This window comes from Aspergillus pseudodeflectus (genome assembly GCF_044049435.1).
Source record: "Aspergillus pseudodeflectus strain CBS 756.74 chromosome Unknown BJX68scaffold_60, whole genome shotgun sequence".
Lineage (NCBI taxonomy): Eukaryota > Fungi > Ascomycota > Eurotiomycetes > Eurotiales > Aspergillaceae > Aspergillus > Aspergillus pseudodeflectus.
Window position 1 is genome coordinate 92,289 of NW_027263836.1, and position 26,866 is coordinate 119,154.

The following is a 26,866-nucleotide window of genomic DNA, read 5'->3' on the forward strand; positions in this document are numbered from 1 at the left end:
GGGCCCAGCGTGGCTGATGCTTGGGAAGCTCCGACTCGGCCTCCAATCGCAACCAGCCCCAAATATCCCGATTGCTTTCTGCCTGCTGGGTTCGTTTTTGCCGCCTCGCTTCTGCTCTTTTCGATATATAGGACCAAGATTCGGCAGTTTCTTAGGATTCTAGATCTCACTATTTCTGTGGATTCTGCAAGTCGCCAACGCAATGTCGGAAGCAGAGAGAGCCGTACGTTACCACCCCTCAATCCCCGCAATCTCTCAAGACCAGCTGCTTATAACTTGCCAGACCAGTAAACCATCGTCCGGACCGCTCAGTCCAAGGCCCGAATCTCCGACGACCGCACGCCCCTTGGACTTTGACGATGAATACCAAGAGACCGGCGTCACCCCCACCTCGTCCGCTCCTCCACAGCAGAGTGCTACGGAAGCAGCTCCCCCAAAGCCACCTCGCCCATTGTCTCCGCAACAACAAGCAGAAAACACTCTCAAAGAAGCGTTTCCCTCAATCGATGCATCTGTTATTAAAGCTGTGTTGATGGCAAGCGCGTACGACGTGGAACGGGCATTCCATGCCCTTCTCGGTGCGCAATCTTGACTTGATCCGTGGCGGCTATACCCTGACGAGCTTATATAGGCATGACGGACCCAAACGCACAGGAGGACTATGCCCCCCCTAAGCCGCCGCGTCCTACCGCAGCACAAAGACAGCTCGAAGCCGATGAGCTTTATGCTCGCCAACTGGCTGAACACTACAACCGCCGCACACAGCCACCACGTGGGGGAAACGAGGACCCCTACAGCCGGCAGAGACGAGGGGACGAACAGGAAGATGAGAAGGAGTATAACTTCTTTGATGGTATGCTCTCATACGACCCAGTTGGTTAGACCTTTGGTGGCTGACAGTTTGCAGATGACCTACCCGTGATCCGCGAAAACATTCGCAAAGGTTTCCTCGATACTCAGACCAAGGTCAGCGCATGGGTCCAAAATCTGAAGAAGCGACTAGATGGCGAGGAGGAGGATGAAGACAACCATGTCCCTCGTGGGTATGGAGAAGAAAGCTATGGTCGTCCGCGGAGAAGTGGCGAGTTGGGTCGCCGCAGCGGTGATCGCGAACGCTACGACGCAGATCCACAAGTCCTGAGCGATGACTTCTCTGCCCTTGAGCTTAGGGACACAGAAGGTTAGTTCTCTTGCTGGCGCTCTGGATACGATGTTAGCTAACAGGAAGCACAGCTCCTCCACCACGCCCACCACGACCGCTTGCGAACCCTGCGTTGTATAAATCATCGTCGCCTTCGCCCGACAGACGCAAGGTATCATTCCAAGAGGGCCCGCCCACTGAGATTGGCAACCTCTATGACTCCTCTGAGCCGGCCAAACGCCAGTCCCCTGCTGGAGGGAAGCCAAGCAAATGGCAGCCTCTGTCGACGGTCGAGCCATCGCCTATCGGGGAGAATGACCCATTCAGTCTGGGCGATAGTGATGACGAAAAGGATATCAAGGCTAAGGACCAGGTTACTGCTGATGAAAGTGATCGTGTACAGAAAGCCTCAGCCGAGGCCGTGTCCGAGGAACTTGGCTCGGCCTCAAAGGATGGTCCCAAAGCAGAGAGTGCTACGAAGTCTTCATGAGCGTGTTGATTTGTCATTAGCAAGCCGTTGTATCTTTTCCTCTAGGCCACGGGTTGACTTGCTGTTGTCCCTTCCACTTTGCCCATTATCCTGTCATGTATACCTTAAGTGATGTTTATGATACCAGAGTTTGTGTACGGCAGGCCATGGTCCCAGATACTACCAGTAACACTACCTACACTCTCTGGCCTGCGTATAGCGGACCCCAGCGCAATTTCGTAATATATAATGGTTATCACATTCCTCTCCGCCCGAGTTTCGAGCTGCTTATTGGCTTACCTGGCAGCAGGTACCCTCTTACAGGTCATATATACTGTAAGATATTACTTGGCAGCTGTGGGGTACGCTGTATGCAGGCCAGAGAGTGTAGTAGTCGATCCAGGCTTTAGCACGCATTGTGAGACGTGTTTTTGAGACGTATTATAACTACATCATAAGGAAACGGGTATCTTTAGAAACAGCAAGCGAAGCAGTACAAGCACAAGGTCGTAGTAGACGTGAAACGATCATTCCATCGACTCGTTTGGAAGAGTGCGCGAAGTGACAGCAGCTTCCTTCCTCAAGTCCTTAATGACATTCTAGTCCAGTCAGATCATGATTGTGCCTTCAATCTGGCAGCTTGAACTTACGGCAAGCGCATCAGGATTAACTCCATTCTCGATGAGAGACACGCAAAGCGAGAGCTCGGTTCGGTCCAGATTCGTATTCTGAGTTTCGAACACATTAGTAACTGAAGCCGAGAAGTTCGAAGGTCATATTGAAAGCCATATAGAAGAATGAAGAGGAGTTTTGCTTACAAGGAGCGTTGAGATCTCGTGAAGAATGTCAATCACTTCGCGTGCTGCCTGGCGTTTATCATCGGATTGTGGGGGCATTTTGAGGAGCCGAAATATAGTTCTAGATTCACTTCGGACCTCGGGTTCAATTTCAGATCTTTCGGCCGTAGATTTGCGGTTTGGATGGGTGGTTGAGTTCAAGTTGAACTTGCTGGTTGTTGCAAGGTGGATGCTGTGGTAAAAACGATAATTCATAGATTACCGTTTCGTGACAGACCGACTCTAGGTTTCGTTCCTGAGACACAACTTTCCTTCCTCATCTCTCTTTCCCTATTTCTTTTATGCACTCCATGTCTTGTTGATTCTAATCATTCGTGGTCTCTCTTGCCTCCGGAGAGTATTTGGACTACGACAACAGCCGTCGTTTCTCTCAGAATTCACCCCTTGGTTGGAGTATTTAACAAGGGTTTGAGAATGTTGGAAGATCTGACCATATCAGACATCCATTCCTTGGGCAAATCCCAGGCATTCGAGGTATTAGCCCAGATCACACGTGTCGAAAAGAAGACCTTTCCTTCTAGTGAGGCCTTCCAATTTGGTGAAGAGCTCTGGCGCAAGAAGCCAAACACGAGGGTTCTTTATGTGACTGGGACTACTCGAGGGACACAGTCACACTCCCCTCTGGTTGCCTATGCCGTTTATGCTCGGCAGAAAGGGGTAGCCTGGGTCCATAAGGTTTGTGTAGCAGAGGTATTCCGTGGGAACGGCGTTGGGACGCAACTTATGGAACATATTCGAGCTCGGCTTCAGAAGGAGGGCTGCCAGTTTGTTTATCTTTGGGTGGATAAGGCTAGAGAACACGCGCGATCTCTCTATCTTCGGACTGGCTTTGAGGAACTCGAGGAGCTTTCTGACTACTATGCTCCAGGGCGTAATGGAATCAAGATGGTTCTTGATCTTCAACGTGGCACTTGAGAATGCCCCTGTCACTCATGCGCCACTTTTCCAACCCTTTGGTCCTCCAGGGCCTCAACCCTTCAGAGAGCGTTTTTATGAGGTTTCCCATCATAGCTCTAACCGTTCCGAGGGAAAATTCTATTCCCATGTCTCCTCGATTCCTATAGGGTTATTGAGAATCGTTGCGCATGGTTGGTTGAAGTCGTTCTTCCTTGGCTCCCAGGGGCATCCCTTGCGGATTGTACATTTCGCAACTTGAGCTTTATCGCGCCAACTCCGTGTTCTCTAACCATTCCAATACCTATGTGACGTCAAACATATCCAGGTATGGCTCTTTTGAGGGGTCCGGAAGACCTTGCGATTCCCCTGTATAGACGGCCCTTGGACGCGGGCGCCCTGCGAGAATGTCCGCTAAGGGTAGCATATTCCCACTGGTGCTACTTTTTGGAGGATTCGACTTTCAATCTCTACGACCTAGCTTACTGATTTGCAGAGTTCTCAGCCCTCAGATGTCACAGGAACCGTTTAACAAAACTTGGTTCTGTGGGTTATAGTCGAGCATCTGCGGCTAGAACGGCCCCGTCTTCTCCTGGGGCCATGGCGCTCTTTGCATTGATCTTTTTAAGCTTTCTGTTCGCAGCAAATGCAAATTTGGCCCCGAATTATCCGGTGAATGCGCAATTGCCTCCTGTTGCCCGAATATCACAGCCATTCAAATTCATCTTCTCCCAGGGAACCTTTGGTGGAAGTGATGCGGAAACCACTTACTCGCTTTCAAACGCTCCATCATGGCTCGAAGTCAATAGCACATCCCGCGCATTGTCAGGAACGCCGCGAAGGGAAGATGCTGGATCGCCCACGTTCGACCTCGTTGCATCTGATCAAACAGGCTCTGTCAGTATGCAGGTCACCCTCATTGTTACTGCAGATGAGGGTCCAAAGATTGGAAAGTCTCTAGGCCCACAGCTCGAAGAAATCGGTCTTACGTCCTCTCCATCCAACCTGATTGTACGGTCTGGTGATTCCTTCTCGATTTCCTTTGATCAGGAAACATTCATAAACACCCGCCCATCAACATTCTATTACGGAACATCATACCCAGATAATGCACCCCTCCCATCTTGGATCGGCTTTGATCAGTCGTCTCTTCGATTTTACGGTACTACGCCCAATATCGGGCCACAATCTTTCAACCTCAACCTAGTTGCATCTGATGTGTCGGGATTCAGCGCGGCCACGACGAGCTTTGCGATAACTGTCAGCCCTCACATCCTGGCATTCAAACACAGCGCACAAACGCTTTTTGTCGCAGGAGGAAAGGAGCTCACTAGCCCTCGCTTTGTTGATATCTTAGCTTTGGACGGAATCAAGCCGACAGACACTGCGCTTATAGAAACAGAGATCGACGCGCCGGATTGGCTTTCTATTGACAGGCAATACATATCCTTTACCGGAACTCCCCCGCCTGATGGGGAAAATGAGAATGTTACTATAACAGTGAAGGACATGTATCAAGATGTGGCCACGCTTGTTGTCTCGTTGCAATATTCACAATTCTTTCACCACGGGGTTGATGGATTCGAGGCAGTTATTGGCCAGTACTTCACATATGTTTTCAACACCTCTGCTCTTACCGATGACTCTGTTCAGCTCGACGTCGACACGGAACAACAATTGTCATGGTTACACTATAATCGTGACAACAAGACCCTCTTCGGCCAAGTGCCGTCAGATTTCGACCCTGATACCTATACAATTCAACTGACGGCTAGGGAAGGAACCGCGGAGGAGACGAAGAAAGTCAATATCAATATTGTGACGGAGGAAAACTCACAGGACAAAGAAGGTAGCCCCACAGGATCCGGCGGTTCCGATGAGAAGAAAGCTGGTATTATCGCGATGGCGGTCTTGATCCCATTGGGCTGCGTTGCGATTGTATTTCTTCTCCTCTGCTGCCGACGCCGTAGGCAACGGTGGGCGAAGCAGGAAAAGCAAGGGCTGGAAGACAAGGCACTACCGCTAGCGCCCGGAGGCCCTGGGCTATCGCACTGTCAACCGTTCGAGGGGACAGCACAAGGGAACCTCCCAGCCATGGGCGGAGTATCCCAATCAGACTCGAAGCCCCCTAAATTGGAACTAGAGCCATGGTGGAATGATAACCGGGAACGGAGGAACGAACGGACTCCGGGAGTCCCGATCATCGAAGATACATTTACCAACTCGACAATTGAATGGGACTTTATTCCGCTACGAGAATCTGCACAGGATGAGAACAAGCCACCTGAGCCCCTTGAACTATCTGAAGAGCCCGCTTCCAAGCCCAACCGTCTGTCGTTCCAGAGCAGTCCGCGTGTGCGAAGAGGTTTGTCTGATCGTTCCGGAAGGCGAGAGCCTCTAAGGTCCGTTCAGCCAAGGAAGTCACTAAAACGAAACTCGGCTTTGTCGTCGCGATCCAAACGATGGTCTAGAAGGTCAAGCGGTATTTCTTCCATCTCTACTGGACTGCCGATAAGGCTTAGCGGGGCAGGCCACGGGGCTGGTGGATTCGGACCACCTGGGCATGGATCTGTCAAGGTGTCCTGGCAGAACACCCAGGCATCGTTTCAGAGCGAGGAAAGTAGCCTGGGAAATCTGGCACCGCTGTTTCCTCGTCCACCGCCTCGCACAAGGGATGGCCAGGACTGCTCAAAGAGGATGAGTGTTCGTACTGTGGACCATGACAGCCTGACGCTTTCCGAGTCGGACTCGCTAGAGGCATTTGTTCAAGGCCGGGCAAAAAGCCGACATTCCTCCAATCCTTTCATCGCTGGTCCGATCAACCGCCGGGTACCGTCAAGCCTTCGTGCCGCCCTAGATCGAACTCGAAGCAACGCTAGCCGAGCCGACAGTCTTCACAGCGCCACGGATAACGATGAATGTCGTCGGCGAGAGCGCCCCTGGTCGTTGGCGTTGTCAGGGTCCGTTTACACAGATGATTACCGGCATTCGACTTATCTGAGCTCTTTATCAGAAGAATCGCTCAACGTTCAACCGCTGGCAACCCTGAAAAACGGGCCGAGTCAATCAAGTCTGGCGCAACACTACTCGAAGATCATCGCACCACTTCCTCGCTTCTTCAGTGAGCTGAGCTTGAACAACGGCAAGCGGGACAAGCCTGGGATATCGCAAGTCGCGGACGACCACCAAAATCTAACTGGCCCTCGTCGTTGGTCACGCTCGAGCCCATCACTACAAAACTGGCGTCGGCTTCGTAAGACCCCTTCAGCATCATCGATTCCGTACGACGCAAAGACGCGCCGAGCGAGTTTGATGTGGACGGCCGAGCAGGACTCGAGCGACGGGCGCGGCTTACAGAGAGAGCCCACTGGCAGCGTGCTCAGTGATATAGCATTTGTTTGATGTGCATTGCTGCGTGTTTGGCTTTGATACCATTCTGTTGTCTTTACGGGAGGAAGTATGATCTAGCATTTATATTTGTGTAACAATTGAACAATAATTCATATCCTAACTTTTGCATCGGCTGTCCTCCTATTAGAATTGCAGAGCAGCAGAGAACGATTCTGTTTCGGCTGGGATCTAGGTCTTAGGTCTTACTACCTAGGCACATCGGCAGAGAGCGATGATTGGGTCCGCGACTGCTTCTTCAGCTCAGGCTGGTGTGATTGACAGGAATTTCCGCATGCCGGCCAATGGGGGTTGGGTGATGATCCTGCAAGCTCTGTGACAGTTATGTATTTAGCTGGGCAGGCTGCATTGACTTCAGCTGGAAGCCTGCCAGTGCCTTGGACGGTTCTTTGAGCTGGACAATGGAATTGCAGGTCATGTGGAGTCAGCAGCGGCTAAGCGTTTCCGTCAGTTTCATCATCGGCAGCACGCGACTGGAAAATTCGCACACCTTGCTGGCTGCGTGCCCGTGTCTGGAAAGCGAGGGGTACGACGGAATATTGCGACAAAGGAAGAGCCGTCGAAATACTAGTAACTTGTCGAGGATTGAGCATTGATCATTCAGCGAGGCTTGTCGAGCAACTGTGGACCATACTGTAACTACACTTTTGGTATACAAGTGGCGTCACTCTTAAAGCCTTGAAGCCTCAAAGAATGGGATCGCGTTCGGCCTCTCTAGTCACTATGGCAATCGAAAATAAGACCCAATAGATGTCAAGATGAGTTCATTAAAGCAAACCCCACTTTCTAATCCCCTATGAACGCCTTCAAAGAAGCTGGAGGCTGGCCTGGCTGAGTCTGGGACTGTTCCCACGCCGCCCTATCGATAATTCTGCCCTTGCCCTCCTTCTGCCTCCCACGGCACCTGATTCTGCTCCTCTCCCCCCTCCCCCTCTTCACTTCCCGATTTCTCTCCCTTTTCCCAATCTTTCACACGGATTCTGTGATTCGGGCCAGCTCTACCATCTTCAAAAAGTTAATTGTGATCCGATAGAAACCATGGGCCAGACTCTGTCAGAGCCTGTCGTCGATAAGGTGGGTGAACTCTGACTGAGTGAAGTTTGCTGCCTTGAAACCCCTCTGTCTCTCACCTCCCCACACTCCAGCCCATCCGATTGCGATGCCAAATTGTGTCCTATTTCACCGCGCCTTGTTTCAACGGCGATTCCTTAACATGCGTCGTTGACTGCAATTTTTATCATTCATCAATGTCTCATTGCCTGAGTTGTTACGGACCAATCCGCGTGATCGTCGTCATTTTACCTGTGCTTTTTTCATCGCCGAGGAGTTCCAGATTCGTGGCTCATCTCTGCGGGGTCCCCATCTGCAAAGACAAAAATGGCTATCGCACTCTACAAAACGATTATTTGCCTATCACCATCCATGGAATAGAGCGGGTTGAGATTTATTTTCGATCATCGCTAACTGTTTTCCGCTCGATTTAGACTTCATCCGAAGGTCAAGATGAGTGCTGTATATATGGCGTGTCGGCCATGCAGGGTTGGCGAATCAGCATGGAGGACGCCCATGCCGCCGTCCTAGATCTTCAAGCGACACAAACCACCTCCAGCGATAGACCGACCGATCCCGATAAACGCCTTGCTTTCTTTGGAGTATACGATGGCCACGGTGGAGATAAGGTCGCTTTATTCGCGGGGGAAAACGTTCACAGGATTGTCGCAAGGCAGGAAGCCTTCGAAAAAGGCGACATTGAACAGGCCTTGAAGGACGGTTTCCTGGCTACCGACCGGGCTATTTTGGAAGGTTCGTAAGAGTATTGTGGTTACGATTTCGCCATTCATTTCCCGTCTTTTCCGTTTCGTCTCGCTGTTGCCCAGGGCCTAACTTGCTGGTTAGATCCGAAATACGAGGAAGAAGTTTCCGGCTGTACTGCCACCGTCAGCGTGATCTCAAAGCACAAAATCTGGGTGGTATGTACCCGTTCGCGGTCTAACCAGGGAGCTTGTTTAATGACAACCTATCACAGGCAAATGCTGGTGATTCACGCGCCGTTCTTGGCGTCAAGGGTCGCGCCAAACCCCTCTCTTTCGATCACAAACCGCAGAATGAAGGTTTGTAGTTCCGCTCGATACTGGGCCGCTCTGTTTTTGACAGTGGGGATATAGGCGAAAAGGCTCGTATCAGCGCCGCTGGTGGCTTTGTCGACTTTGGCCGTGTGAACGGCAACCTTGCCCTGTCGCGTGCCATTGGTGATTTCGAGTTCAAGAAGAGCCCTGAACTCTCCCCTGAGCAGCAGATTGTCACTGCTTATCCGGACGTCACGGTTCATGATGTGACCGACGATGATGAATTCTTAGTTATCGCCTGTGATGGTATGATTCCATGCCCATACCCTGCTCCAGACTCGTTATCTGACGTTCAGATAGGCATCTGGGATTGCCAGTCTTCCCAGGCTGTAGTTGAGTTTGTTCGCCGCGGTATCGCGGCCAAGCAGGAACTTTACCGGATCTGCGAAAACATGATGGACAACTGCCTTGCTTCCAACAGTGAAACCGGAGGAGTCGGCTGTGACAACATGACGATGATCATCATCGGTCTCCTCAATGGCAAAACCAAGGAGGAGTGGTATAACCAGATTGCGGAGCGCGTGGCTAACGGCGACGGCCCTTGTGCTCCGCCCGAGTACGGCAAGTCTCTCGAGGATCCCACGGCCCCCAATCCCTACTGACTGAAAGTTGGGGGGTGCAGCTGAATTCCGCGGCCCTGGAATCCGAAACCAATTTGAAGAGAATCCTGAAGACTACGAGATCGACAATGATCGGGCCCGCCCATTTAGCGTGCGTTCAAATAGAATAATTCTTCTGGGAGATGGCAGCGCGTTAATTCCAGGAAAGCAGAACGATGAGGAACTCTTTGATCAGACCGATGAGGATCAGGATCTTTCTAACCAGGTGCAACGACAAGATTCCGATGCAGAGAGGAAAGAACGCGAAGGGACTCCTGGCCCTACCTCTCAGACAGATGCCTCCGCTTCAAACGGCTCAGAATCTTCGACTAGTCCTGGAACGCCGCAGAAACCCGCTTCTTCGTAGTCCCGCCATGTCTCACGCCTAATTCCCTTGATTTTGGTCCTCCAAACGGCTCTCCTGTGACTGTACGACCCACATCCGCTGCCTCTCTCATACACACACACACTCTCTCTCTTTCTCTCTCTCCGGAATACGTTTCGGAACTTCCCGTTCTTACCATCTGACGTCTCTTTCATCCACTGCCATTTCTCCTTGTTTCGTTGACTTTGTGGTTGGTTGGGTAGAGGCGGAAGATGCGGAAGAAGGCGGACTATTTCAACCATCCCCCATCTATCTTGTCGCTCAGCTCCTCATCGTCCCCTTTACAGACTCCCTCATTCAAGCCATCACATTGCTTCACGCAGGATGGATATATAAGGGTTCACCGAGGGGTTGGGGCGTCCTATTTCCCTGCACCCTTTCCTCTTTGTTTCCCGTGCCGCGAGCGGCAGGCCTCATGAGTACGTCTTTTTTCATGTTTCGACATAAGATACCGCAACAACCACTATTGACGAAGACTTTTTAAACATCATTCATGATTTCAGTTATGCTCTTCCTCATATTCTTCGCCTTCAGATCGATGCCTCTGTGCTATGATTTCCCATCAATGGCCGAAAGGATGCTTCCTTTCCGGCTGATCTCGATTCTCTCACAGAGGGCCGAAAAGGCCTGAGGGTACATGTTTACATCGCAAGCTTTGCACTTATGTCGGCGTAACTGGAGAGTGCGGTTTAAGGCATGAAGATCGGTTTGTCGCTGGGAGGAGTTCCTGGAAATGTGATGGTGCGACGTTTTGTGATGGTGTTTTTCTTGTTGCATGCAGATAGAATTTGTGGGCTGCGCTTGTAAATACTCTTTCCTCATGCCTTTGCATTCAGAGCCTGAGTTCTTTTTTTTTTTTTCTTTTCCTGAGATCATCTTGAGGCTCGAGCGTGCTTAGAAGTATAGTGGTCTTGGAAGGGTACGGTATGTCATATACGATGGTTACACCAAACAAGCAGTGGTCATTTCACTACTGCGAGACGTAATACCAGCCCAGTACAAGCTTCAAGCCACGTGCTAAGATTGCTTCATTGATTCGAATTTTTCCCCCTTTTCAAGGAAGAAGAATAGGTGAAAGATGTCATCAAAGGATCCTTCTCGATGCTGAAATATATCCTGTTCCTTAACTGCCCGGCGCCTCATCCCATCTCTGCATCCTGTCTTTCGGACTCGAAAGCACCGCTAGGCGCAACAGCTTGTTGTTGAGCTTTCGACCGGAGACACCCGCAGGGTCTTTTCTCTTACATTCCGTCACCTTCAGTCCCCCACGTCTCGACCATCTCACCCCGAAGTCTTGGGCCATCGCTCGTTCTCTCAATTTACCTCCCCAACTCTTCCCTCCAAAAATTGTCGACAGAAGTTGAGCAGCGCTCCCTCAGTCCACCACCATGTCCTCTCCGCAATCCAGCAAGCGCAAGCGCGCCAATTCCCACCACCTCTCCACAATTGACATCGCCAAATCATCAACAACCGATCTCCTACAGCCTTCCTCACGCGACGCGTCCGGCGAAGAGGGCGACGAGTCCACCGGCCCAGCTGGTCCTTCATCTGTGAAGCCTTTATCCAATATTCCGCCATCAAAACGCGCCCGGAAGGCTTCCGTGAGCGACGGACGAGCAGCGCCGGCGTCAAGCAACGGTGATGTGGCCAACGAAGCTTCTGCAATCAGCAAGGAAGACCCCGGCGAGCCCTCCGAGACTACGCCAGCTAGCAGTGACATTGAGATTCAAACCAAGGGCAGACCCAGCGGTCTACACTTGAACACGAAAGCAGCAGAAGACGAGGCATTGTTGAGGCCGCCAATGCCGGCTGGGTTGCAGGATCCTGCTGGAGGATACAAGACGAATCCTCCGCCGGTTGGACGTCCGGTGCGCGTGTATGCGGATGGTGTTTTTGATTTGTTCCACGTTGGGTGAGTTTTGGGAACTCTATCTCAGCAACTTTTCCGAGCTTAATTATCAGAGTATGCTAATACATTTTGCTCTTGGTAGTCACATGCGACAGCTCGAGCAGGCTAAGAAGGCTTTCCCGGATGTGTATCTCATGGTTGGGGTGACTGGAGACGAGGAAACTCATCTTCGCAAGGGTCTCACTGTTTTGAGCGGCGCAGAGCGAGCCGAGAGTGTACGTCACTGCAAGTGGGTGGATGAAGTTGTCCCCAATTGTCCCTGGATTGTCACTCCCGAGTTTATCGAGGAACACAAGATCGACTACGTTGCGCACGATGACTTGCCGTATGGAGCTGCGGAGGGCGATGATATTTATGCTCCCATCAAGGCTCAAGGAAAGTTCCTTGTCACTCAGCGGACAGAGGGAGTGAGTACTACGGGTGTCATTACAAGGTATGTCCCACCCCGCACTTTGGCTGTCCCATCTAATGTCTGTAGAATTGTTCGCGACTACGACCGTTATATTTCTCGACAATTCAAGCGCGGTGCATCAAGACAGGAGTTGAACGTCTCTTGGCTCAAGAAGAACGAACTAGAGATTAAGCGCCATGTGTCGGAACTTCGGGACAGTATCATGACCAACTGGAGCAATACTGGCCAAGAACTAGGCCGAGAACTCCGGCAGCTGTGGAACAGTCGTCCAAACAGCCCTGCGCCGACCGCCAGGAACAGTGTAGACTACATGAGCTCGCGCGGCGTCGTGAGTCCCACGGGCAACAAGTCGCATGTTTCACGAGTGGAGGCACTGGGTCGCCCTGAGAGCATCAATGGCAGGGAGCCGGATTTTGCAACCGGTTACAGCTTGGGTCTGATTGGGGGTGTTAGAGCTTGGGTATGTCATCCTCTGGATTATTTCGGGCAGACTGCTAATAATCAACAGATGCGCAGCCGCCGTTCCCTCCTAGAAAGCCGGGCCCAGTCACCGACCAGCGAAGAGGAACACGAGTCCGAACTTGAACGCAGCAATGGTTTCGCTGGCCCGTCCGAACCGAGACAATAAGTTCGGACCCCTGTAGTTTCGGCATCTCTTTTCGTTCATATTGTCGCATCATCATAACGTTCTAATGACCACCCCTGCAATACGGTCACTTTGAACAACCGCCAGTTCAAACGCGAGTATTTTTGATATCGCCTTTCTTTGCACAAACATTTGCATCTTTCTTCCCCCTTATCTGCACACTTGTACAACACCACCACCATTTCGAGGGAATAAGCATAAGGAAGACACACGGACGGACGGACAGGCATTCATTGTTACATGGATTCGTTTTGATTGTTTTATACATGCATGGGACGAAATTGACACATCCCCCCTTTCCAACTTTTTGATTTCCTGTTTTCCTTCTTCTTTCTCGCTGTTGGGCAACTGTTTGCGTGGCCTGAGTATCTAGTTGAATGAGGTAATAATAATAGAGATGCGATTTCCTCTGCTACACTTCAAGGTTCTCGGGCGGTGCTTCTCTTATAGAAAGAAACGGTCGGATTTTGTCTATATATACTACTTTCCGATCCATGGCTGTTTGTGATGAGTTTCCTTGGAACTCTCAATCGAGGCAAATGGATGTAATTGTGTGGGGAGTCATGTGTAAATAAAGCTGTATATGTCTTGTCTAATCTAGTTGAGCCAAGCCTGTCTTCATCTAGTCTAACACAACAGACCATCCATCAAAGTCCAATCTCTCCTCGAAAACCAAAATTCTGAACAAATGCCAAAACGAAGCGGGGTATCAAAAGTCAATCGAAACCAAAAACTCAAAATGCAAACATAGTTTCGCCCATAAGTTACCTATAACATACCCAACCCAACTCAACCCCAATCGAGTCAACAGCTCACCTGGCCTCAAGCCGCCATAATCGCCAACCTCGGCCTCGCCCTCACTCCACTAACAGTCTCAACCTCCTCTGCACCCTCAAACACACACCTCAACAAATCAACCTGCACCTGCAAATGCTCGCGGCCGACCCCCGGTAGAACAGGCAGCGGCGCTCCCGGCGCAGAACACAGTACGAGCCGCAGGTGGTCACGGAAGCGCACGGCGTCGCGGACGAGGTCGCCTTCGAGCGCTTGCTTGGCTGCTGCGTCGCATCGCGCTGTGATGCCTAGCTCGAAGGTGCGCAGGCCACGGAGGCTGAGTACCGGCGCGACCCAGGGTTCTGTTATTGAGAGGCGCAGGCGGTGCCCGCCGATTAGGCTGCCTGGCTGCGTAGGGGTTCCCGGGGCAGCGGCAGCATGGACTTGGGCTGCGGCGGGAGGTGCAGGTGGCGGTGGTGGTGGTGTGCCTGCAAACCTGCCCAGATCGATACTCAGCGTGAGGTCCTCGAGGCCGGCAAGGGAGGCAACCCGCGCCCAGAAGAGCACCCAGAGCTTATCGTTGTGCGTGTGCGAGTATATGGACGCCTTGTGCTCTTCGCCAGCCATGGGCTGCCAGACGGGTGTCCATTGGATCGCGAGGCGCTTGATGGAGCGCAGGCGCTGCGGGGAGACGGAGAGGGAGAATGCGATAAAGGTCGTCAGGTCGTCGACGTCAAAGGTCGAGCTCGTGTATAGGATGTCTGCGGCCTCGCCGTAGATAGTCCGGCAGGTGCGGAGGAGGGCGGCAGGGGAATTGCTCAGGGAGGAAGGAAGGGCGGGATGCGTGTGTGGGTAGAGCATGCTCGAGTTGATGCTGGTGTTTTGGGGCACGGATGTTGTGGCCGGTGAATTATCCTGCTCTCGCCACCTGGCTGGTGTACTCGGGCAGCAGCGCCGGTTCTTGTCGAGGGACGACGTCGTGTTCTCGCAGCGGACGTGGCGGATCTTATCCTTTAGCTGGACGAGGTGGACAACCTCGTCGCCAAAGGCGTACTCGTAGATCATGAGGCGAATCTCCAGGGGTAGCTTTGTGAGGAATGGGCTTGCGGATTGGGGGTTTAATGGGCGAGCGTATGGGTCTACTGGAGCGGGCGAGGATGTCGTAGAGGCGCCATGGTCGAGGGAGAGGGCTAGAGCCGGGGGTGCACAGATCTTGCGCTGCTGGATCAGGTCGCGGACGGTTTCTTTCCAGCGGTGGCCTGTTGAGTAGTAGTGGAAGATGGAGTAGGGGTCCCGCAGGATCCAGGCGTCGAAGTGGCGCATTGTGAGGGTATATGTAGGTATGTCTAGGTGGTGTATATCGAGTGTAGTATATCAAGTATATAGAAGATAAAGATTGGCGATATCAGATTGAAAACAAGTCAAAATCAAGGTTACGAGCTCAATGGTAACAACGTTGTAGATAGAACAGATAAACAGATATCAAACCCAAATCCCAAAAACTCACAGCAACCAGCGGAGCCCTCGCATCTTATATCCAGCCACCGGTCCATCCCTCATCTCCCATCATCCACTCGACACTGAGACAACCAGATCACCGACTCCACCCACACCCAAACCGTCCATTGTACGGAGAGTAGAAAAAAAGACCCCTGCAAAAATGAGGCTTCAGGGACATACAATCTAACCAAAAGCACCCTAGCCGCGACATTTCAAGCCCCCAATCGCGCCACAAAACCTTGCGCAACCACCTCTCACGTTTCATCCGGGGAAGCTTTTCCACACCTGCAGTACTCTCATTGGAGGACCGGTCAACCGCGGATCTGGTTCTGCCATTTCCCGTGCCGTTGATTCGGAAGTTTTCGGTGCTGCTCCTGCGGTGGTGGTGAACCTAGTGCAACATATGACGTTTGGCCGCAGGTGGCTGCGGGCCATGGCGCCAATGATCGACCGGATATGGGGCTTGTGGCTGACCGCTTAGACTGGATTGGGACTAGGCCGGTGCGGTTAGGGTTGAGAGCTTGGGGGGGCCCTGGAGATGCGCATGAATTGGGTTTGAGGCATTTGCCTTGTTCTTGACTCCGGAGGATGTATATTAAGAAGCTCGGAAAGTCCACAGAAATACAATCCCAGGTGTGACGAGTCGGTCACCGGGTTCTGTTGCGGCTTCAGATGATAGAGTCATCTGGAATGTGAGGCAGTCTTGATCTGAGTCTCTTGAGGTCGGAGGACTTAGCTCCGAGTATGAGAGGTTCCGCTAGGCCGGGACTGGCATAGATCAGTGGAGCTTAACCACCCAAAGCAGAGGTATGCAGCCTCGCAATCAATTCGTTAGTTCCATCAGAGATTGGGAGATCTGAGATCACGATACTGCACATTATCGCCATCGGCTTCGATTAACGAGTCATTCAGTCATGTCTATTGTATATCATGTAGCTTTTGAGTCATTTTCAACCAGTCCAAAAATGCCGAGCTCAGCTCCGGAGGACAGTTTTTGCGAGCAAATCCCTCAGATCGCCGCCTCGCTTACCTCGTGTGCGCGACGTGCGCTAGCTCGCTGCACTCCACCCCCTTCTCAATACACTGCCCGCAATGTGCATCCTCCATGTGTTCTCTCTCTGCAGCTCTGACGTCTTGTCCAGATATCTTTGCACCGCACTCGAGTCATCAACAATGATTGTCGAGACTCCACCCCTCGCAATGTTAGCGTGTCCCGCTCCTCGAGCTCTCCCCACCAGAATCTGCATGTGCTGGTGCCGACTGAGGGGGTTCGCGCGCCAATGCCACATACAGGGCACTGCAGAGGATCAGCCCGGAGCCGATCCAGCTAACCGTCGACAGTGTACTGCCCCAGACGGCACTGTCATAGAACAGCGCAAACAGCATCTGCGTGTAGAGCATGGTCGTGGCTCTTGTCCCGGACGAAGAGCGCTTGTTCGTTGTATCTGGTTCCGGTTTGGACACCTCCTCGCCGTTGCTGATATGCTGACTGTGCGGCCTGGACATTGCATGGCTCGCGGAGCGTTTCCGGATGCGCGGTGGCGGAGGAACATAAGATAGTCCGGCTGTCAGCAGGAACTGCAGAAGGAATCCGCAGATGCCGAGGGCGACGAGCAAGATCCATTCAACGAACGTTCCGGGCAGCTCCAGTGGGATGGAAGGCATAGCGATGATTGCAATGGCCGAGACTATTGTTGTGAACAACGAGAAGTACGTCACTGAGACGAGCGGGTGGCAGCGCTGCCCGATCAGTCGGATTGATGTGTATGCAGAGGTTGCACCGAGGACCCCGATCATGGCCATGATCACCGCCAGCACGCGGTGACCCTGGTCTGCGTCGCCGGGCATATCCCTCTGAACCTCGATCGAGCCAACATCGTTTTCTCCAGATTGCAAGAAAGCAAAGGGTCGCGCAATCAGAAGAACACCAATCAACGCGACAAATCCGGCTGCTTGCTGCTTGCGCGTGAAGACCTCACCGGGAAGAAAGATCGAACAGGCATAGCAGCTTAGTATGGGCGCGAGGAAAGTCAAAACCGTCGCCTCGGACAGGGGAAGATACTGGACCGAGTAGTAGAGCCCGTAGACGCCCCAAAACCCACCAGCGGCGCGAAACAGCAGCAGAGGCAGGACGGAGCGGTTCCCGAACGGCTGCGGCACCTTTGCCCACCACATATATAGGTAACTTGCTACAACCGTTATGGACATGCGCGCGAACAGAATCTGTGAGTTTCAGTCAGCCGTCCTGCCTCGGATACAAAGGGCTAATGATTCCCTCCTCTAGTGGCTGCTACTCGCTGGTTCTGAGAAAAACGCACCTGAAAAGGCTTGAACCCCTTCCCATCCCTCCCCTTCAGCTCCAACACCTGCGTCATGACATTCATCGACGCTCCGAAGAACTGCGACATCATCACCAATATCATGCCCTTACCCTGTAACCAAAAGTCCGTGGCATTGCCCAGCACCTTCTCCGTCCAAGACGGTGCGGGTCCCGATGACTCGGGTAACTGCTCGAGAAAAGGTGAAGGCGAAGGTGAGATCCCATCTTGTGCTTGCAACAATGGCGTTCGTTCTCCTTCTTCTTGGTCGTGGAAACTGTTGCCGAAGCCGGCGGGTGAGAGAGATCGAGATTCGCCTCGCCCAGGCGGAGGGGATATTGACGCCATAATTATGCGGGACGTCGGAAAAGGCAAGTACGGTACTCGAGGAAAGCGTATTCGATAGATAGATGTATTTTCTGTCTCTCAAGCCGGTAGTAATACCTAGTTTTTTCCTCCTTAAATTTCCACTCAAAGAAGAGAAAAAAAAAAGCAAAGCCAGCGCTCGGCCAGAAGTGCAGGTCAAGAATCACACACAGTGGTACATGAACCAAGTAGATCTGTGAGGCAGGGATAAGTATAGCGCAGGTGCGCGTTAATGATGACCACCAAGGAAGAAGAGACAGAAATGTGAGTTCACAGTCCAAGTCCAGCCTTGCTTCGCAGTGAGTCCTCGTGGCTGAGAAGAAAAAATTGAGGAAGAAGTTGGAGGAGGAGCTCGGGGAGATCTCCGGTTCGCGGAGGCGAAATGGTTAGTCTCGCTCGCGTGAACGGTTTCGCCATCCCGGAGAGCCGATTAGAACTTAGCTTTTGTCTTTCTGGCTTATTTGATACTTGGTGCAGGTGACTTGTGTGATGAACTCAGGCGTTGTTGTCTCGGAGTTTCTTTAGATCTGCGGCATGCTGTGACGTACATGCCTTGACAGGGTAGAGCAAGGGCTCTGATTCCCTGAAACGCCGGATGAATACAGTTAACTGGCTAAGCTTGGGACGAGAAGATCCCCCAGGCGATCCAGTACCCACTTTATAGAGCTGGCCAAGATGATTCCGACTTCGGCTTATGTATAAACATTAGACGATCTACATAAAGGTAAATGTATCACCACCCTTCTCCCGCAGCATATTCCCAACCCTCTTAGTCCCAACAATTCTCTCCAGCTTCAGTGCATCGTACTTGGAGAACAACGCGCGTACCCCGCCCTCAGCCGCCTCGACGACATTTGCCGGGTCAGAGCCCAAGAATCCAACGACTTCTCCCCAAAAGACTGGGTTCTCAGGCACACCGTACATGATAACCCGCTTGACGCCGCGGAGCTGGAAGCGGCGGAAATGATGCACACGCTCCGTGTACAAGAGAATAGACTGCCTGCCGTTCATGAAGTGTGACCGTGCACGATTGAGCTCCCGGGCCTCGGTGTATTCGGAGATGGCGCCAAACGAGATGTTGGTGGTTTGCTGCGATGTGGCAAAATAATTGCGCACACGAACAAAGTCCAGATATGAGGGGATGAAGATGAGCGTGCCTCCAGCACTGGCCTTGCTGCGGCTGGAGGTAATGTTGCGAACGAGAGAGGACAATATCGTAGTTGTAAAGTGTTTGAATCGTGCATCTGGGTCTTTCGCGGCCGAGAGACAGTCAAATCGAGAGAAGGTCTGCTTGACTGGGACAGGCAGCGGCAATTCTGATATTGCACCGTTGTAAGATGGAGTCAGTTTGACCTTACCCGAAACGTTCTGCATCTGCGTCGAAAAAACCGAGTTGATTTCGGGTGTGATGAACGAGGATGTGAAAATCGTTTGCCGCACGTATCGAGCATTGTTGTCGAGGTACCAGTTTCGAACTCGGCTAAAGTCACAGCCATGTGCCTCCTTCGGTTGTAAGTTGAGATGCTTCAGGATATACGTAACGTGGTCCCAGTTTTGCATGAGAAGTGCGTCGGCATGGTCCACGATTACCACCTCAATCGATGATAGGAAATCATGATCCCGCTTTTTTGCACTGTAAGAATTAGTCCACTGAATTTGTAATCTGTAAGAGTTTAAGGAGCTTACTCTGCTTGATCCATAATCGTTCGCAAACCCAGTGGGCTCGCAAGTATCAAGTCGGAGCTGTAGAACTGTGTAAAGAACTTGAGGGTCTTGCGTGTAAACTTGAGGCCCAGGCGGAACATATCGTCGTCGTTTCCTCCAAACAACTCGCGAAAGTCCTCTGGCTTGCTCTCCCAATTCGGATCATTCGCAGCCGAAAATGTGTCAATGAATCGCTTCCTGTTTTCTTGCTGCTCGGGCTGGAAGAACCGGGTAATCGCCTCGACCACCCGAACGCAGGCTTGCTTGGTTGGTAATAGGTACAGCACCTTCGGTCTCGTAAAGCCCTGATCCCGCAACTCCAGATCGGCGTCTTGCTCCTTTGCTGCGCGCGCATTATTCTTGAGCACACGGTCACGAGTCTTGAGGAGATGGTTTATGGCGTGCACAGCGAGCAGCTCGCGCATGTCGGCAGTCTCTGATGTCGTTCGGGCGCCGTATAGAACATCCTGGTAGTCGAATATGTATGGGGCAACTTGTTGAGCATTCCCAGTGACAGTTTGAATGCGCTCCGCTACGGAAGACTTGAGTTTCCGCTTGACCTTGACACTTGACATGCTCTTCATTGCTGGTAATAGAGACACCTCATCCACGGATCCGGTGTCCGGGACCGCACGTAGAAGCCTTAATCCTCCAGATACTTCCTTTTTCGTATTTTTCCATTTATTATCTGTCACGGCCTTGATCTTCTGGCCCAATTCAGCCTCGTCCGGGTTCGAGAAATGCGATTCGAAGGGATCATTGCCTGTAAAGTCAGAAACTGCCCGTAGAGAAGAATGATCAAACTCACCGTTCTCCTCATCATCGCTGTCCTCTTGCGCATCTGCGCCCTCCTCTTCAAAGTCCCCCTCCTCCGGCTCCTTCTCCTGCAAGTCATCCTCAAGCGATTCCTCCTGGGCAGTCTCTACGACGTCGTCCCGAGTATCTTCACCTCCACGGTTATGTCCAGTCTTTCTCTTCTTGCGCGCCGGACCCTTATTATCAGCATTCGCTTGAAGAATCTGTAACAGCTCATTATACGACTGTGGAGCCCGCTGGTCGTCGTCGTCGTCGCTCCCCTCGGACGCATCGTCAACAGCGTCCTCCGGAATCTCGTCTTCGAACTGTTCTTCAACCTGATCCTCCGCGCCAGATGAGCTCTCCGACCTAAGCAAAAGCGCCATTAGTTGACCTGTAAATCTCGGATCGCCGAGCTCGAGACTCACTCACTCTATCTCGTCGACGCGCGATGTTGTGAACCTGCTCTTTCGCTTCATAGGGCCCTTTCCGCGGCCCTTCGGGCCTCTATTTCGGGGAGGCGCCATCTTATGTATTAAATACGGTTTGGCGAGCCGTGCTTGTGGTTTGCTCCAGCTTGTTGCTCTCGTCAACTTTTTTGCGCTCATTTGGCAGATCACGTGGTCGCCCGTCCCGCTGATTTTTTAACTCCGCAAATACTCGGCTCTGATTGGACGACTGGATCTATACAGTAAACCTAGTTAGCTTGAGGCTTATGAGAGATGGGAGTGCTGATATTTCGTTTCCTGCCTAGAATGTTAGAGTCAGTGGGGTTAATAGCCAAGCGAGCTACTGCTGTAGCTATAAAAAGCCTATTTCAGTGACTGAGGGGCCATCTACGATCGCTAGTAGAACCCTGGATGACGAGATACGCCAGAACAACCTTGTCAAGCCGTTCCGAGGTTTCAAGCTTCGTAGAGTCCGGGTGGATGGCTCTTAGATCCAATATATGATGGAGCTCAAGAAATATTGGGTTGTATGACATACACCTCATTATCTTGCAGTCATTTGCCTTGTACTATGTAGAGGCTACGGTAAAGCCGGTAAATTGTTAGAAGAGAAGAGGAGCCAGTAACGGATATAGCACTTGGTGATTGAAAGAGTAAGCAATAGATCAATAAAGCTGTTTCTGAGATGGTCCAAAGCCGGTGCATGGGGCCAATTTCCACGGGTCTTCTGATTAATAGAGCCCGTATTTCCAAATCGTGAAAAGTAATAGACATAGAGCTCATGCTGCGAGATTGCTGAGCATGTTACAAGAGTCAAGCGATCAAAGCTTATTCCTTTCATCACCAAAATCATTTAACTCCTCCCTACACCATGCACTCCCTCCCAGCCTACGCCCCCAATACTTTTGTTCACAATCCCTGACAATGCTCTCTAGTCATGGCTTTAAGCAAGGGTACAAACGGTAGGTTCCTCGGCCTCCGCAGTATATGTCTCGGTCGAGTTAAGCCCCTCATAATCCCTCTTGCTATTCTCACACCCAGCAGCCGGTCCCATGCAGACGATCGTACTGCCAAGCACATTAGCGCATGTAATCGATAAAGCGGGATATTCAGATCTTGAACATACTCATCCGCGAAGTGTCTGTTGCAGAAGCCACCGGGAATCAGCATATCACCCATAACCGCCTGCACAGTAGCATATTGGTGGAAGATGTCGTTCCAGTTGGGAACTATGGTTCCAATGCCGCCTGGGACGACCTTGTCGAATAGGGCGACGATGACCTCTTGTGCGAAATTCTCCGCCATATCTGCTGGAGTTAGAATTGGGGCTGCTTGACTTGGAGAGATAGTGCTTACTGTTCTTGGCGTATTCATCGCAGATATAGCCGTCCTTATTGTACTCGTTTATCCAGGCTTGGGAAGCTAGGACGGTCAGTAGGGGGCCTGTTGCGAGATGTCGAGGTGGGTAGAGTGGTACATACATGAGTAATCACCCTGGGAAGGATTGATGTTACGGTCAACAGCATGACCAGCCTCGTGGACCCAGAACCGGAGCAAATGTCCAATGTCACCGGTGAAGACGATATCGCCCAAGTCCGAGCTGTCAAAGTCAGCACATAATGCCGCCGAAGAGATGCTCCCTGCGCGCTTACTATGTATAAGCCCCTAGACCCTCACCAGGTACAGCTGTGGCTAAGGTTAGCTTCCCTTCTATCCTTGATGGAAGTAGACATTCGGATAGTACTAACCAAACTGATGGCGCACAATGTTCCGCAACCTCACGGGCAGCCGGCCAAAGTTATCAATCATCTGATCCAGCGAGACCTGGGCGCCATGGTGGCGGCACATAACCCAGGCCTGGTCACAGTCCTCGTAGTGTACGTTGTACACGTTGACATCGTATGGGTTTAGGCCCCTCGCCTCGGCGACGGCTTTGCATCTGAGCGGAAGCCCTAGGTAGTGAGTTGTCAGTAAATGTTGTGTAAGAAGAGCTGTCGAGGTTAGCACTTACATCCCCATCCCCACTGGTCATAAGTGCTAGGAGTCGAGCCGAGATGCTGGTATAGAATAGGATCCGTGTGGTCAAAGGGCACTGCAGGTGACATGATGGGCTTGGGAAGCTGAGCCAGCGCCCCGGAGGAGAGACAGGCTGCCACCATCCACGCCTTGCGAGTCAATGAGGGATACATGTTTTCAAAGGTTTTCGACGAAGTGTAAAGATGTTTCTACAAATTCTAGGTGAGAGGGATCTGCCATGCCCTTTTATAGACAATCTTTAGCTATACGTACTAAACTGCTTTCTCTCAAGACCGGAACCCAAAGGATTCAAGCAATTTCTAGACAGTGGCCCGCCTAACAGGTAAGATTCAGCTGAAAGACTAGGTAGCTCTAGCTTGGTCAAGCCTTGCATGTTGCGGCCGTAATGTCGGGTTAGCCCGACAGTGGTAAGCTGTGTAGGCTTCTAGATTAATCATCAAATAACAGTTTGTTTGATTCAATCAAGACATATGGGTAAGAGAATATGGCTTCTTCTCAAGCTACCGTCAACTTCCTTTCGTGGAAATATTTTTATGCCTTTCCAGCAGATATGATGCGTATACCTGATGAGCGGCTTGGTTCCTGTCCCTGATTTCTTCAGCGCCTGGGCTTTCGTCCGTGCAGGCGATTAGTGATCCTCGTCCAGCCAGAGTAGAATCTGACTAAAGGTATCTGGTTGGTCCAGCAGAAAAAAAACAACTTTTGGCCCCGACCGCTAGCCCGCGGGAGCGCTGAAAAGTGCGGGTTGAGTCCGGAGAGGTTTAGCGCTTCAAGATTGGCTGGCAGTTGAGACACCAAGATCTTCAGCCCAACGCTGTGTACTCTGGATAAAAATGCAGGGTCAGTGACACAGAGTTGCACTCGAGGCAAGGTTCTAAGGGTCCGCGAAGCTCTTTTTGGGGGGCCCATCATCTCGTCTGCTTCCTTTGTTTATGCTGGCAAACCGGGACTAAACGTGGAACGAGGGCAGGGCAGCGTTGACTTTGTTGGCAAAAAGAACCAACAGATTAGTACGCTAATGAACTTGAGATCGGGTGACGGGCCTCTATCCTGATGGGATAAATTAGCAGCCGTAAGTGTCAAGACTTTGCCAAAAACTGGGAGCTTGGGGTGTTGTATACAAAGAGCAAGTCACGTGATGTTTATCTTATCTTAGCGCGAAACTGCGCACACACAATTTGGAGCAGAACCTCCGCCGCCGAAGTCCAGCGGGCCGGAAGATTTGGGTCAAAAAAGAAATCTCCACTCGCAGGCACGCCAAAAGCAGGACAACTGAGCGCGAAAGAGTTTCATCACGGCCTCGATCCATCATCCCTGCATCCTTTCCTCCCGCAATCATGGCTGAATCAGATTCTTTCCTGCACCTCGCCCGTCCTCTGGGCCCTGTCCTGGCGGGGTCTGCTCCGACCACTGCGCCCTTGAACGTTGTCATTCAGCCTCAGGTATAACTCGCTCTCCTTTTATTACTGGATGGGACGAATCGCTGATTGTTTTGACAAAGGCCCTCTTCTCGATTCTCGACCACTCTCTCCGCCGCAATGCTGATCAGGAACGTGTCATTGGAACGCTTTTGGGAACTCGGTCTGAGGATGGTACCGAGGTGGAAATTCGCAGCACATTTGCTGTTGGGCACACAGAGACGACAGACCAGGTTGAGGTGGACATGGAATATCAGAAGCAGATGCTCGCCCTGCACCTCAAGGCCAACCCCAAGGAGGTTCTTGTCGGTTGGTACGCCACCTCGTCCGAGCTCAACACCTTCTCCGCCTTGATCCAAAATTTCTACAGCGGTCAGGGCGACGGCACATGGCCTCACCCGGCTGTGCACTTGACCGTCTCGACCGAAGCTGGAAAGGATATCGAGACCCGCGCCTACATCTCTGCCCCCGTTGGCGTGACCGCCGAAAGAGCCGCCGACAGCGCCGCCTTCATCCCCGTTCCCCACGAGATCCGATACGGCGAGGCCGAGAAGAGCGGTTTGGAGGCCATTGCTGCTGCCCGGGACTCAGAGGAGCGCGCTGCCACTCTCTTCACCGACATTGAGGCTCTGGAGCGTGCGGTCGAGGAGGTTCTTGGCATGATTGACCGTGTTTCCCGATACGTCGAGTCCGTCATGGACGAGGAGGCCCCTGCTTCCACCGCGCTGGGCCAGTTCCTGCTCAATGCTCTCGCCTTGGCTCCCAAGGTCGAGCCTGCTGATATTGAGCGTGACTTGTACGTTATTCCCTCTTCCCGCATCATTACCCCGATGAACAGACTAGCTAACAATATCCGCAGCAACAACCACATCCAGGACGTCCTTGTGGTCTCGTACCTGGCCAACACCATTCGCACACAGATGGAGCTGTCCAACAGACTAGCAACCGCCCAACTGACCCTAGGCGGCGAGTCCGGCACCGCAGAGTCCGGCAACCAGCAGCGCGGACAGCGAGGCAAGGGCGGCCGTGGCGGACATCAGCGCACTCAAGAGCGGAGTGCTGAAGAGGCTCGCGCGTAGGAGGATTGATTAGATTTCACCTTTGAAGACTGAAGATACCTTTTACACATTTTCTCACTTAAGCTGTTCTGCTACCACGACCCTTTTTTCTTTACTTTTCTCCTACACACCTTCTTCGCGGTCCTCTATATTTGCAATCCGTTCTCTTTTGAGATTCTGGGATCTTCGGAGAGCGAGAAGGACGCTCCCCTGCCTGTTTGCTCCTCTGTGTCTACGTGTTTTGGATTATCTACGTCACAGATGAGGGGTGGAGAGAAGCCCATAAAAGCATCTTCTGATAGGGTGAGGGGGCTGAAAAGATTGCGGCGCATGGGAGTCTACTGGCCTGGACCAGTTTGATGGGCTATGAAAAATGAAAGAGATGTATATGATGACACTGAATCATTTCTGGTAGCGAAGTAGTAACGTTTGACGTGGATGGCTTGGGTATCTGTTCGCAAAGGCGTATGTATGGGAAAATTTAGTAAAAGAACGGAGTCTGGAACCCTAACTTAAATATCATTGTAGACTCAAAGATGACAGGCCCAACTGAAACCACGCAGAACCCTCAACGCCGTCGAATGCAGATATGGTTCGTCATGCAATATGGATATCAACCCCAAACCAACGCCAGAAAGCGCAATATAGTTCGCCCCAAGGCAACAGAGAAGAAAAAAAAAAATTACGACGTAACCTTCCTCTTTTTAAGCGCCGTATCCTCTGTCGCATCCGAATCCCTCCTCGCAGCCCTCTTCCCCTTCCCCTTCGACTTTTTCCCATCAGCCGCACCCTCTCCACCAATCTCCTCAAGCCCCTTCTTCCCAGCGTCCTTCAGATTTCCCACCTGGTCATCATTTTGATCAAACGCCTTCCGCGCTTCCTTGAGCTCGCGCTCCATCCGCAAAAGCTCCTGCACACGCCCGAGCTTATTCGGGTCGCGACGCAGCGCGAAGCGGAAATCGTCAACCTTGATCTTCTGCCGGCGCGAGTAGTTTGCGTACTGTGCTGCGCCGTGGCACATTTCAAGGACAAAGTCCGTGACGATTTCGTCGAGGACGCGGACGGTTTCGGGGAGGGGCTCTGAGGGGAAGGAAGGGTGGGGTGCTGGGTCGCCGTAGGCGAGAAGGAGGAGTCGTACTGGAAAAATAATGTGTTAGTATGGCCAACTCAATCCCTCAAGGCGTAGCTAGCTAGCCATCTGGTGGATTGGTCGGCGGAGAACATACATTCAGAAGCGAAGTTCATCTGCCCCTTGTGCCTTGCCGCACGGGCTCTCGGCTCCGCCATTTTCTTCTTGCCTTTGGGATTGGGCCCCGGAGTAGTTATGGGTGTCGATGCTCCTTCTGATGGATTGTCGGTGGTTTTGCTAGGGTTGAACTGCGGTTTATATCCGGCGCGAATCAGGGTAATGTCTTGCTGGTTGAACGGCAAAGGTGGAGCGAGTGGTCCTTGAACATGGCCGGGATTGATGACCGTCCGGGGGAAAGGCGCGGTGAACCTGGGTTTCTGCTGCGATGGTGCAACGACAGGTGGCGGAGCGGTCGTTGCGGTGGGTGTTGCGGGCGGCGTCGGAGGTGCCGCTGGGCGCGCCAAAGAGAGGC

General features: G+C 52.0%; 12 protein-coding genes across 12 annotated transcripts; 6 read left to right on the forward strand and 6 right to left on the reverse strand.

Annotated features, from left to right (window-relative positions):
• Nucleotides 1-36: 36 nt before the first annotated feature.
• BJX68DRAFT_181237 (CUE domain-containing protein) lies at nt 37-1,745 on the forward strand. The gene is made up of 5 exons (XM_071037208.1): nt 37-223; nt 284-578; nt 632-853; nt 908-1,180; nt 1,234-1,745. Exons 1-5 carry the CDS (start codon nt 203-205, stop codon nt 1,629-1,631), a joined length of 1,209 nt encoding a protein of 402 aa, XP_070894382.1. The 5' UTR covers nt 37-202; the 3' UTR covers nt 1,632-1,745.
• Nucleotides 1,746-2,078: 333 nt separating this feature from the next.
• BJX68DRAFT_181241 (mitotic-spindle organizing protein 1) lies at nt 2,079-2,635 on the reverse strand. The gene is made up of 3 exons (XM_071037209.1): nt 2,429-2,635; nt 2,261-2,338; nt 2,079-2,209 (listed from the first exon to the last, which is right to left on the reverse strand). The coding sequence occupies exons 1-3, from the start codon at nt 2,504-2,506 to the stop codon at nt 2,138-2,140; spliced, it is 228 nt and encodes a 75-aa protein (XP_070894383.1). The 5' UTR covers nt 2,507-2,635; the 3' UTR covers nt 2,079-2,137.
• A 73-nt stretch (nt 2,636-2,708) lies between these two features.
• Nucleotides 2,709-3,672, forward strand: BJX68DRAFT_181256 (GNAT family N-acetyltransferase). The gene has a single exon (XM_071037210.1). It carries the CDS (start codon nt 2,882-2,884, stop codon nt 3,380-3,382), a length of 501 nt encoding a protein of 166 aa, XP_070894384.1. The 5' UTR covers nt 2,709-2,881; the 3' UTR covers nt 3,383-3,672.
• BJX68DRAFT_181257 (putative transmembrane glycoprotein) lies at nt 3,673-6,863 on the forward strand. The gene has a single exon (XM_071037211.1). It carries the CDS (start codon nt 3,962-3,964, stop codon nt 6,761-6,763), a length of 2,802 nt encoding a protein of 933 aa, XP_070894385.1. The 5' UTR covers nt 3,673-3,961; the 3' UTR covers nt 6,764-6,863.
• A 723-nt stretch (nt 6,864-7,586) lies between these two features.
• BJX68DRAFT_181309 (PP2C family serine/threonine-protein phosphatase) lies at nt 7,587-9,976 on the forward strand. Its single transcript, XM_071037212.1, has 7 exons — nt 7,587-7,843; nt 8,254-8,572; nt 8,666-8,739; nt 8,796-8,880; nt 8,935-9,141; nt 9,196-9,456; nt 9,518-9,976. The coding sequence occupies exons 1-7, from the start codon at nt 7,808-7,810 to the stop codon at nt 9,859-9,861; spliced, it is 1,326 nt and encodes a 441-aa protein (XP_070894386.1). The 5' UTR covers nt 7,587-7,807; the 3' UTR covers nt 9,862-9,976.
• An 890-nt stretch (nt 9,977-10,866) lies between these two features.
• Nucleotides 10,867-12,881, forward strand: BJX68DRAFT_181312 (choline-phosphate cytidylyltransferase). Its single transcript, XM_071037213.1, has 4 exons — nt 10,867-11,791; nt 11,871-12,221; nt 12,267-12,660; nt 12,709-12,881. Exons 1-4 carry the CDS (start codon nt 11,268-11,270, stop codon nt 12,826-12,828), a joined length of 1,389 nt encoding a protein of 462 aa, XP_070894387.1. The 5' UTR covers nt 10,867-11,267; the 3' UTR covers nt 12,829-12,881.
• Nucleotides 12,882-13,355: 474 nt separating this feature from the next.
• Nucleotides 13,356-14,943, reverse strand: BJX68DRAFT_278824 (uncharacterized protein; the record flags this gene model as incomplete). Its single annotated transcript, XM_071048608.1, has 1 exon — nt 13,356-14,943. One exon carries the CDS (start codon nt 14,941-14,943, stop codon nt 13,669-13,671), a length of 1,275 nt encoding a protein of 424 aa, XP_070894388.1. The 3' UTR covers nt 13,356-13,668.
• A 1,090-nt stretch (nt 14,944-16,033) lies between these two features.
• On the reverse strand, nt 16,034-18,246 carry BJX68DRAFT_181372 (DMT family transporter). Its single transcript, XM_071037214.1, has 2 exons — nt 17,439-18,246; nt 16,034-17,343 (listed from the first exon to the last, which is right to left on the reverse strand). Exons 1-2 carry the CDS (start codon nt 17,784-17,786, stop codon nt 16,324-16,326), a joined length of 1,368 nt encoding a protein of 455 aa, XP_070894389.1. The 5' UTR covers nt 17,787-18,246; the 3' UTR covers nt 16,034-16,323.
• A 44-nt stretch (nt 18,247-18,290) lies between these two features.
• Nucleotides 18,291-20,898, reverse strand: BJX68DRAFT_181377 (uncharacterized protein). Its single transcript, XM_071037215.1, has 4 exons — nt 20,736-20,898; nt 20,317-20,672; nt 19,491-20,271; nt 18,291-19,437 (listed from the first exon to the last, which is right to left on the reverse strand). Exons 1-4 carry the CDS (start codon nt 20,828-20,830, stop codon nt 18,519-18,521), a joined length of 2,151 nt encoding a protein of 716 aa, XP_070894390.1. The 5' UTR covers nt 20,831-20,898; the 3' UTR covers nt 18,291-18,518.
• Nucleotides 20,899-21,695: 797 nt separating this feature from the next.
• BJX68DRAFT_271332 (uncharacterized protein) lies at nt 21,696-22,857 on the reverse strand (the record flags this gene model as incomplete). The annotated part of the gene is made up of 7 exons (XM_071046920.1): nt 21,696-21,819; nt 21,879-22,059; nt 22,109-22,174; nt 22,234-22,352; nt 22,405-22,438; nt 22,501-22,704; nt 22,764-22,857. 7 exons carry the CDS (start codon nt 22,855-22,857, stop codon nt 21,696-21,698), a joined length of 822 nt encoding a protein of 273 aa, XP_070894391.1.
• A 1,123-nt stretch (nt 22,858-23,980) lies between these two features.
• BJX68DRAFT_245991 (eukaryotic translation initiation factor 3 subunit F) lies at nt 23,981-25,746 on the forward strand. The gene is made up of 3 exons (XM_071041576.1): nt 23,981-24,231; nt 24,291-25,003; nt 25,067-25,746. Exons 1-3 carry the CDS (start codon nt 24,127-24,129, stop codon nt 25,284-25,286), a joined length of 1,038 nt encoding a protein of 345 aa, XP_070894392.1. The 5' UTR covers nt 23,981-24,126; the 3' UTR covers nt 25,287-25,746.
• Nucleotides 25,747-26,823, reverse strand: BJX68DRAFT_245992 (putative transcription initiation factor TFIID subunit 13). Its single transcript, XM_071041577.1, has 2 exons — nt 26,492-26,823; nt 25,747-26,402 (listed from the first exon to the last, which is right to left on the reverse strand). Exons 1-2 carry the CDS (start codon nt 26,550-26,552, stop codon nt 25,948-25,950), a joined length of 516 nt encoding a protein of 171 aa, XP_070894393.1. The 5' UTR covers nt 26,553-26,823; the 3' UTR covers nt 25,747-25,947.
• Nucleotides 26,824-26,866: the final 43 nt, after the last annotated feature.

What these genes read in the sequence shown, in the direction of transcription:
- BJX68DRAFT_181237 (XM_071037208.1), top strand. Translation starts at nt 203, where the DNA reads ATGTCGGAAGCAGAGAGAGCC. An exon ending in GGCATTCCATGCCCTTCTCG is followed by an intron (nt 579 to 631) that starts GTGCGCAATCTT and finishes GAGCTTATATAG; the next exon opens with GCATGACGGACCCAAACGCA. An exon ending in TGAGCTTAGGGACACAGAAG is followed by an intron (nt 1,181 to 1,233) that starts GTTAGTTCTCTT and finishes CAGGAAGCACAG; the next exon opens with CTCCTCCACCACGCCCACCA.
- BJX68DRAFT_181241 (XM_071037209.1), bottom strand. Translation starts at nt 2,506, where the DNA reads ATGCCCCCACAATCCGATGATAAACGCCAGGCAGCACGCGAAGTGATT. An exon ending in ACGAGATCTCAACGCTCCTT is followed by an intron (nt 2,339 to 2,428) that starts GTAAGCAAAACT and finishes TTCGAAACTCAG; the next exon opens with AATACGAATCTGGACCGAAC. An exon ending in TTAATCCTGATGCGCTTGCC is followed by an intron (nt 2,210 to 2,260) that starts GTAAGTTCAAGC and finishes TGACTGGACTAG; the next exon opens with AATGTCATTAAGGACTTGAG.
- BJX68DRAFT_181256 (XM_071037210.1), top strand. Translation starts at nt 2,882, where the DNA reads ATGTTGGAAGATCTGACCATATCAGACATCCATTCCTTGGGCAAATCC.
- BJX68DRAFT_181257 (XM_071037211.1), top strand. Translation starts at nt 3,962, where the DNA reads ATGGCGCTCTTTGCATTGATCTTTTTAAGCTTTCTGTTCGCAGCAAAT.
- BJX68DRAFT_181309 (XM_071037212.1), top strand. Translation starts at nt 7,808, where the DNA reads ATGGGCCAGACTCTGTCAGAGCCTGTCGTCGATAAG. An exon ending in CAGAGCCTGTCGTCGATAAG is followed by an intron (nt 7,844 to 8,253) that starts GTGGGTGAACTC and finishes CGCTCGATTTAG; the next exon opens with ACTTCATCCGAAGGTCAAGA. An exon ending in CGACCGGGCTATTTTGGAAG is followed by an intron (nt 8,573 to 8,665) that starts GTTCGTAAGAGT and finishes CTTGCTGGTTAG; the next exon opens with ATCCGAAATACGAGGAAGAA.
- BJX68DRAFT_181312 (XM_071037213.1), top strand. Translation starts at nt 11,268, where the DNA reads ATGTCCTCTCCGCAATCCAGCAAGCGCAAGCGCGCCAATTCCCACCAC. An exon ending in TTTGATTTGTTCCACGTTGG is followed by an intron (nt 11,792 to 11,870) that starts GTGAGTTTTGGG and finishes TGCTCTTGGTAG; the next exon opens with TCACATGCGACAGCTCGAGC. An exon ending in ACTACGGGTGTCATTACAAG is followed by an intron (nt 12,222 to 12,266) that starts GTATGTCCCACC and finishes TAATGTCTGTAG; the next exon opens with AATTGTTCGCGACTACGACC.
- BJX68DRAFT_181372 (XM_071037214.1), bottom strand. Translation starts at nt 17,786, where the DNA reads ATGGCGTCAATATCCCCTCCGCCTGGGCGAGGCGAATCTCGATCTCTC. An exon ending in AGGGGTTCAAGCCTTTTCAG is followed by an intron (nt 17,344 to 17,438) that starts GTGCGTTTTTCT and finishes TGAAACTCACAG; the next exon opens with ATTCTGTTCGCGCGCATGTC.
- BJX68DRAFT_181377 (XM_071037215.1), bottom strand. Translation starts at nt 20,830, where the DNA reads ATGGCGCCTCCCCGAAATAGAGGCCCGAAGGGCCGCGGAAAGGGCCCT. An exon ending in TCGCGCGTCGACGAGATAGA is followed by an intron (nt 20,673 to 20,735) that starts GTGAGTGAGTCT and finishes GCTTTTGCTTAG; the next exon opens with GTCGGAGAGCTCATCTGGCG. An exon ending in CAGCGATGATGAGGAGAACG is followed by an intron (nt 20,272 to 20,316) that starts GTGAGTTTGATC and finishes CTGACTTTACAG; the next exon opens with GCAATGATCCCTTCGAATCG.
- BJX68DRAFT_245991 (XM_071041576.1), top strand. Translation starts at nt 24,127, where the DNA reads ATGGCTGAATCAGATTCTTTCCTGCACCTCGCCCGTCCTCTGGGCCCT. An exon ending in ACGTTGTCATTCAGCCTCAG is followed by an intron (nt 24,232 to 24,290) that starts GTATAACTCGCT and finishes GTTTTGACAAAG; the next exon opens with GCCCTCTTCTCGATTCTCGA. An exon ending in GCTGATATTGAGCGTGACTT is followed by an intron (nt 25,004 to 25,066) that starts GTACGTTATTCC and finishes CAATATCCGCAG; the next exon opens with CAACAACCACATCCAGGACG.
- BJX68DRAFT_245992 (XM_071041577.1), bottom strand. Translation starts at nt 26,552, where the DNA reads ATGGCGGAGCCGAGAGCCCGTGCGGCAAGGCACAAGGGGCAGATGAAC. An exon ending in GATGAACTTCGCTTCTGAAT is followed by an intron (nt 26,403 to 26,491) that starts GTATGTTCTCCG and finishes TTATTTTTCCAG; the next exon opens with TACGACTCCTCCTTCTCGCC.